Source organism: Salmo salar, chromosome 02 (genome assembly GCF_965601325.2).
Source record: "Salmo salar chromosome 02, fSalSal1, whole genome shotgun sequence".
Lineage (NCBI taxonomy): Eukaryota > Metazoa > Chordata > Actinopteri > Salmoniformes > Salmonidae > Salmo > Salmo salar.
This window is the reverse complement of record NC_138292.1, coordinates 17,467,108-17,475,000: the sequence shown is the minus strand read 5'-3', so window position 1 is coordinate 17,475,000 and position 7,893 is coordinate 17,467,108. Positions and strand designations below refer to the sequence as shown.

Below are 7,893 nucleotides of genomic sequence, written 5' to 3'. Positions count from 1 at the left end.
GGGTTAAAATGTTCCTAGATGTCACATGTCAAAATAACACATCTTTATTGCATTTACATGATAAAATATCTGATGTATTGAATTCTCCATCTGGTCTATATTAAAGGGCACTTCATTTAATATAACAGGCTTTTAAAATTCAATACTGGTGAACGATTTAGAATTGAAATATCAAAGGGACGCAAAAGGCACTCTTTTCATGGAACGACCCATCTACTTTTAATAAACTACTTCTCCTTATCTATAGCCTTCAATAAGCCACAATACACAGACTTGTAAGACTGGTTATCTAAGCTGGTCTCTGTTAAGAGCCTTTGAACGGGGTATGGTAGAAGGTGCCAGGCGCAATATCGTTACAGTTTATACTTTATGTTAGTCCATGACCGTTAGGTCTATTCCAGCTTGTCCATGTGTCTGTGTGCAGGCTGTGACCTTGCTCAGTCACTCAGCTGAGGAAGGGAAAGTGCTAGAACTGGATGTCCTTCTAGCCATGGCTGCAGTGTGCTGTACCTGTCTGTTCATGTTCCCTCTCTTTCTTTTACAGTATCTCCCTTGAGCTCCTCTCTTTCCCCTCTCTATCACATCCCCTCACACCCCCTTAACCTCTACTCTACTTGTGCTTTGCTTCTCTAATTCTTTCTCCCTCCCTCCCTCTTTCTCCCCTCCACACTCTCATCTCCTCCCTCACGGTATTCTTTCAACCTGGAGTCAGGGGTAGACGTAACATAGAAAACTTAAGTAATGTGAATAAATGATGGTTAATTCGTGATAAGCAGTAATGGACAGTCACTACCATCATGGGACTTTGTACCCGAAAATGAACCGACCTCAAAAAGCACTAATCGCTCAGCACTAAATGTTGAATATCCCGGATTTATATTTATTATGTTACGTCTAGTCTATGAGACCAGACTGCCTCTTTAATCTAACTTGACTTTATCTCTGCCTCCCTTCTCTCCCCCTCTGTCTTCCTCTAGATGTTTGGCTGTAGTGCATCAGCCCAGGTGAAGACCAGTAGAGAGACTAAGGGACAGTACCTCTCAGCCAACATGGCCTTCTCTGTAGGGGTTATGTCTGCCATGTACCTCTGCAAGGGGGTCTCAGGTAAACCCTACTACACCTTTCATCCCAAACCAATTCCCATCCCAATCCTGGGACTAGACTAAATACTGTCATTTTCTCCACTTTAAACAACAACTCATACAGTATACAGTATGTACAGTACAGAGGATGCTGGTGGGAGGAGCTATAGGAGGACGGGCTCATTGTAATGGCTGGAATGGAATTAATGGAACAAAGTCAAACGTGATGTCTATATATTTTATGTGTTTGATACCGTTCCAATAATTCCATTCCAGCCATTACAATGAGCCCGTCCTCCTATAGCTGCTCCCACCAGCCTCCACCGGTAGAGTACATTGCTGCTTCAATGACAAACTTACAACCCTAATCCTAAAATGAATACACACAGCAAATTCTCCAGTGTCAAATTAACACTGACAGCCAAATATGTTATCATGAAAATGTTATTATTCAACACAATACAAGTATTTAATAGGGCCTTATTTTGAGGGCCTAGTTTTACCCTGACACAGTAGCCTGCAAATCATGCTCTTCAGGCCTGCAAGTCACATTATGATGGCTTGCAAAGTGATGGTATTCATATTGGAATACAGACAGAGTGGGGATATCCAACATTTTGGCTAGCTAAACCATCTAAACTGGAACAACCATTTCAATAACGGGTGCAATAAATCCAAGTAACAGATTGGATTAGTTTAGAAAAGTGTATGCTATTTATATTTAAGTAGCATAAGATTAATGAATCAACAGTACATTCAAAAAACATAGATATTGAAATAAACAATTCCAAAAATCCACCTGCAATAGAGCATGCTGGGAAATATGATAATAATGGGTGTGGTTTTGGTTTAACACTGGTTATTAACACCAACGCTTGGGTTCTTTTTACAGCAATGAGTGTTAATGCAACACTTACAGAGTTAATTGAACACCTGAATCAACACTAGGAATGTTACTGAAAAATCAACACTAGGTAACACTGGACAGTTTGCTCTGCACCATGACTAAGCTTGATTTCATTAGCGTTTCTTATATGTCTGTACTCTCCCATTCTACGTATTTAGACCATACTGTCAATGTTAGTCTGGCAACAGTAATAGACGTAGGGGTGGTGTGAAATGGTCACACCAGCGCCCAGACTTCTATATGACTGTAACATTACTGTGGTCACACAGTGCTAGCTGTCTGTAATGTCCTGGTGATTCATTCTGCATCAGGCTGTTACTGTAGTGGCCACAACTCTCCAAAGTCTCACTCCCACACTCACTCTCACTCTTTTAGTGTGTGTGTGTGTGTGTGTGTGTGTGTGTGTGTGTGTGTGTGTGTGTGTGTGTGTGTGTGTGTGTGTGTGTGTGTGTGTGTGTGTGTGTGTGTGTGTGTGTGTGTGTGTGTGTGTGTGTGTGTGTGTGTGTGTGTGTGTGTGTGTGTGTGTGTGATGTTCACAGATTTAGTGGGTGAAATCATAAACAGGAGGTTGACTGATTCTCTCCCCCTCTCTTCTCCTCTCCCTCCGTCTCTCTCTATCTCTCCTCTCTCTCCTGTAGGAGCCCATCTGAACCCAGCGGTCACTCTGAGTTTCTGTTCGTTGGGCAGGGTGCCCTGGGTGAAGCTGCTCCCATACACTCTGAGTCAGGTGCTGGGAGCTTACCTGGCCTCTGGCCTGGTCTTCCTGGTCTACTATGGTCAGTCAGACACACTCACACACCAGTCCCACCAATCACTGGTGTCATGTCAGCTTGTTACATGCATATTCAGTAGCATAGAGTAGTAAGACATGATATAGTGTGTCATGATAACTGTCACTGAACAACCAGCTCCCTCTCTCTGTCAGATGCTATCATGGACTTCAGTGGAGGGAATTTGACAGTGTATGGGGCTAATGAGACAGCGTCCATCTTTGCCACCTATCCCGCAGCGCACCTATCTCTCAGCAGCAGCATCCTAGACCAGGTCAGACCAATATGATACAGTATGAAGCAGGAACGGATGATGGTGGGTCATCACTAACTCAAAAGGCACTCACTCATCTGAGCCATCTGTGTTGCAGGTGAATGGTAACAGCTGAATAAGATGAGAATAGAAGAAACCCACACACTGATCTTGATAGTATCACTGCTCTTTAATAACTTTACGTATCGGCCTCAAGGCCTTCCTCAGAGCTTTTGGACTTCGTCACTAACTACCACAGCCACAAAGTCATAAACCCTGCCTATTATCTAAAATGTATTTTCTTAAAATCAGATTTTAAACCTAACCCTAACCTTAAACCACACTGCTAACCTTATGCTTAACCCTAACCTTCAATTAAGATTACATTATCATTAATTGTTATGATACAGACAATTTTGACTTTGTGGCTGGGCTATCTAGTGGAAACCATAATGGTGTCATAAATGTGAAGATTCTGAAACATAAGAAAGCTAAATGAAACTGGGTGAATCTTTTTTTAACAACTGACTCTGAGAGCTTGGTTCTATCTGCATTTTGTCCAGATTGAGTTATTTTTATTTTCTATCTATTTATTTCACCTTTATTTAACCAGGTAGGCCAGTTGAGAACAAGTTCTCATTTGCAACTGCGACCTGGCCAAGATAAAGCATAGCAATTCGACACATACAACAACACAGAGTTACACATGGAATAAACAAAACATACAGTCAATAATACAGTAGAACAAAAGAAAACAAAAAGTCTATATACAGTGAGTGCAAATGAGGTAAGAGAAGGGAGTTAAGGCAATAAATAGGCCATAGTGGTGAAGTAATTACAATATATCAATTAAACACTGGAATGGTAGATGTGCAGAAGATGAATGTGCAAGTAGAGATACTGGGGTGCAAAGGAGCAAGATAAATAAATAAGGTATGGGGATGAGGTAGGTAGATAGATGGGCTGTTTACAGATGGGCTATGTACAGGTGCAGTGATCTGTGAGCTGCTCTGACAGCTGGTGCTTAAAGCTAGTGAGGGAGATATGAGTCTCCAGCTTCAGAGATTTATTGACATAGCCTTGTTCTGTTCGATGTTCTCTGCCTATATAGTACCCTAAATAACCCAATTCATGTTAAGTTCAAACGAATACAAGATAACATTGTTGGCACCATTCAAACCAATGAGGGATTGGAACTTCAATAAAGCCAATTATCTCAGAATCATCTTTTTGCAGATAGAACCTTATCGTCCCAAGCTCTCATCCTGTATTTCCCTGTTTCACAAAGTTCTCATATTCTATAGGTGGTGGCCACTGCCATGTTGATGCTCTGCATCCTCCCATTGGATGACCAGAAGAATAGTCCTGCCCCCGACGCTCTGATCCCGCCCATCGTTGCCGTGATAGTCCTGGGGATCGGCATGTCGATGTCGTCCAATTGCGGCGGAGCGATAAACCCTGCCCGTGACCTGGGGCCACGCCTCTTGACACTGACCGCCGGCTGGGGCACTGAGGTGTTCACGTACGTCTAACACACAAACACACTTTGACCTGAGTCAGCAGGCGTGCAACATGTCAGGTATTACATGAAGTGGTCAGTGGGTCAGTTAGGTGCACGGGAGAGAAGAGTGAACCATATGAAAGGAGTGGCCTACTCCTGGACTAGAGGTAGATCTGGTTTGTGTGTTTGTGAATGTGTTGGTGCCAAGTGTGCCACGCTCAGGAGGCTGCTGAGGGGACGATGGCTCATATTAATGGCTGGAATGAAGTGAATGGAATGGTATCAAACACATAGAAACCATGTGTTTGATGTGGTCGATACCGTTCCATTTATTCCATTCCGGCCATTACTATGAGCCGGTTCTCCCCAATTAAGGCGCCTGTGGTGCCAAGTGTGCCCGTAAGGCACTTTATGTCTATAGGAACATCTACCAGCGGATACCAGTGTGCTAGACCAGGCACATGATGGACACACATGGCACAGACAACATATTTCAATTTGGAACTGGGAACAAGTTGTTAAAGTGAAGTTGATTCACTTGCAGACTTGGAAACTAATCCTCCCTCCTCCTCGTCTCTCTAGGTGTTATAACTACTGGTTCTGGGTTCCCATGATGGCTCCTCTGCTGGGAGGGATGCTGGGCTCTGGGATGTATCTGGTCTTCATCGCATGGCACCTGCCCGACCTTCCAACGAACCGCCCCATAGACAGCTCCTCTACCAAGCCCACCACCGAGGTGTGGAAGCAGCCCCCAGCACCAGAGAAGGAAGGGGTGGAGTTGAAAACTGCTGTTTTCTAGAAAGTGTAGAGGAAGTCACGCCGACTGTTGAAGTGAGAATATGCGCATTGAGCGAAAATCTTTTCATTTGAATCACTGAATTCCAACTGACTTGCAAGAGACTCCTACTAGATGTGACCCACTGGGCAAAAACTGATGAATCAACGTTGTTTCCATGTCATTTCAACCCCCAAAATTAATGGGATGATGTTGAATCAACATGAAAAACTGATTGGATTTGCAAAAACTCATCAATATAACGGCATTTCATCTTATTTTCACCCAACTTTTCACCTAATTACAATGTTGATTTCACGTTGAATTCACGTTAGTTGACAACCCAACCAAACGTCAATCAAAACCAGATGTTGAACTGACTGCTTTGCCCAGTGGGGAGACATTTCTCTGGCTGTTTCCTATAGGAGAAAGGACATGCTAACAGACTGATTAGAGAACATTTGTCCAAGCCTCCTCTCCTGTCATTTTGATCTATTGAGATGCTACTGCTGATTGAGGATCAGGTGTATATATTAGTAGTGAGCTTCAAAAACACATAGTCAGAGGTGAAAGGACAAATTGATATTATGATTAGAGCCAGGCATTCTGGTTGTTTTTTGAGGGTTTTATCTTTGACAGGTAATTTACAACATTATCCACTGGGTTTGTTGCAGGCAGAAAATCCAAGGAAACGCTCTTTAATTGAAACAAGCTGTCTCCAATCAATAATTAATTGTTTGGTTGTGAGTGAGTGTTTCGGGGAGGTGTAGCTCAAGCCAGGGGAGGCGTAGCTCTACGAAAAGTAATTGCACAAAGCCTATTATTTGGCAGAGAATGCTATTTGTATAATGAACAAAAATATAAACGCAACATGTAAAGTGTTGTTCCCATGTTTCACGAGCTGAAATAAAAGATTGCAGAAATGTTCCATACACACACACACACACACACACACACACACACACACACACACACACACACACAAAAAAAGCTTATTTCCCTCATTTTGTGTACAAATTTGTTTACATACCTGTTAGTGAGCATTTCTCTTTTGCCAAGACAATACATCCACCTGACAGGTGTGGCATCTCAAGAAGCTGATTAAACAGCATGATCATTACACAGGTGCACCTTGTGCTGGGGACAATAAAAGGACACTCTAAAATGTGCAGTTTTGTCACACAACACAACACCACAGATGTCTCAAGTTTTGAGGGAGTGTGCAATTGGCATGCTGACTGCAGGAATATCCACCAGAGTTGTTGCCAGATAATTGAATGTTCATTTCTGTACCATAAGCCGCCTCCAACGTCGTTTTTGAGAATTTGGCAGAATGTCCGACCAGCCTCATAACTGCAGACCATGTATAACCTTCTTCAACTGCAGGATTGAGACCAGCCACCTGGACAGCTGATGAAACAGAGTATTTCTGTCTATAATAAAGCCCTTTTGTGGGGAAAAACTCATTCTGATTGGCTGGGCCTTGCTCCCCAGTGGGTGGGCCTATACCCTCCCAGGCCCACCCATGGCTGCGCTCCTGAGCAGTCATGTGAAACCCATAGATTAGAGCTTAATGAATTTATTTCAATTGACTGATTTCCTTATATGAACTATAACTTAGTAAAATCGTTGCATGTTGCGTTTATATTTTTCAATATAGATCAGTGATTATACACCTCACTTTGCTCAAGCTGATCCTCTCCAACTCAATCCCTGATCAACGGAGGTTGTAAAAATGGGGCAATTAGGACTTCAAGGGGAGAAGAGATGAATCCAACCAGAAAATATAAAAAAACTCGAAATCAGAATATCGCTTGACAAAAGAGCGTGCCAATGAAAACAATTCTGAAAAACCTGCAATGCAGCATTATATTATAAACGGAAAGACAGGATACACAGCCATCGGAAATAAAATAAACACATTACACTGTCTGAGAAGAACACACATCATTGTGTGTCAGTGTATTTTTCTGTAGTTTATGGAGATGCTTTCAGTTTTTTTACCTCCGTTCATTACATGTGTGTTAATGAATGCACACATTTTGGGATTGTCAACTTTTTTCGAGGGATGTTGGCACTTGCAAAAGCCATATCCTCAGCATTTATGTTTTTACATTAATTTCTGTGGTAAATGAAAATGGCTACTTTGTTCGGAAATTGGATACTATATAAAATCCCTATTATTCCAATATAATGTTGATAAGACAATGAATAAGTGAAATGTTTGTTGCTAATGTCCTTAAGACAGGCTAATAATTTGGTGCATTAGGGTAAAGTGTAGGCTGCTGTTAAGTAAGCATTTCTGTTGTATTCGGCGCACGTGACAAATAAACTTTGATTTGAGAATATTTGTCAGCAAACATTTCATTTGAAGTCAAGGTTGGGAATTTATTTTGGACTAACTGGATAATTATGTTAGATGATCATGGTATGCACACGTGTCACGTTCTTTAGAATGATTGGACCAAGGCGCAGCGTGAGTAGCGTTCCACATAATGTATTATAAAATGAAACGTAATGCAAATACAAAAACAAATAAAGAATAGACGAACCGTGACTACAATGCAACTATACATAAACAATATCCCATAAACCCCAAGTGAAA

At 41.9% G+C, this 7,893-nt stretch overlaps 1 protein-coding gene across 1 annotated transcript in view; it reads left to right on the top strand.

Annotated features, from left to right (window-relative positions):
- LOC106575444 (aquaporin-10) overlaps window positions 1–7,634 on the top strand; it is a 10,945-nt gene extending 3,311 nt beyond the window's left edge. Inside the window, exons 2-6 of the mRNA XM_045698704.2 lie at window positions 978–1,104; window positions 2,628–2,765; window positions 2,915–3,033; window positions 4,317–4,534; window positions 5,096–7,634. Coding sequence (XP_045554660.1) covers window positions 978–1,104; window positions 2,628–2,765; window positions 2,915–3,033; window positions 4,317–4,534; window positions 5,096–5,312 — 819 coding nt within the window. The 3' untranslated portion in view covers window positions 5,313–7,634. The remainder of the gene's footprint in view (window positions 1–977; window positions 1,105–2,627; window positions 2,766–2,914; window positions 3,034–4,316; window positions 4,535–5,095) is intronic.
- Window positions 7,635–7,893: the final 259 nt, after the last annotated feature.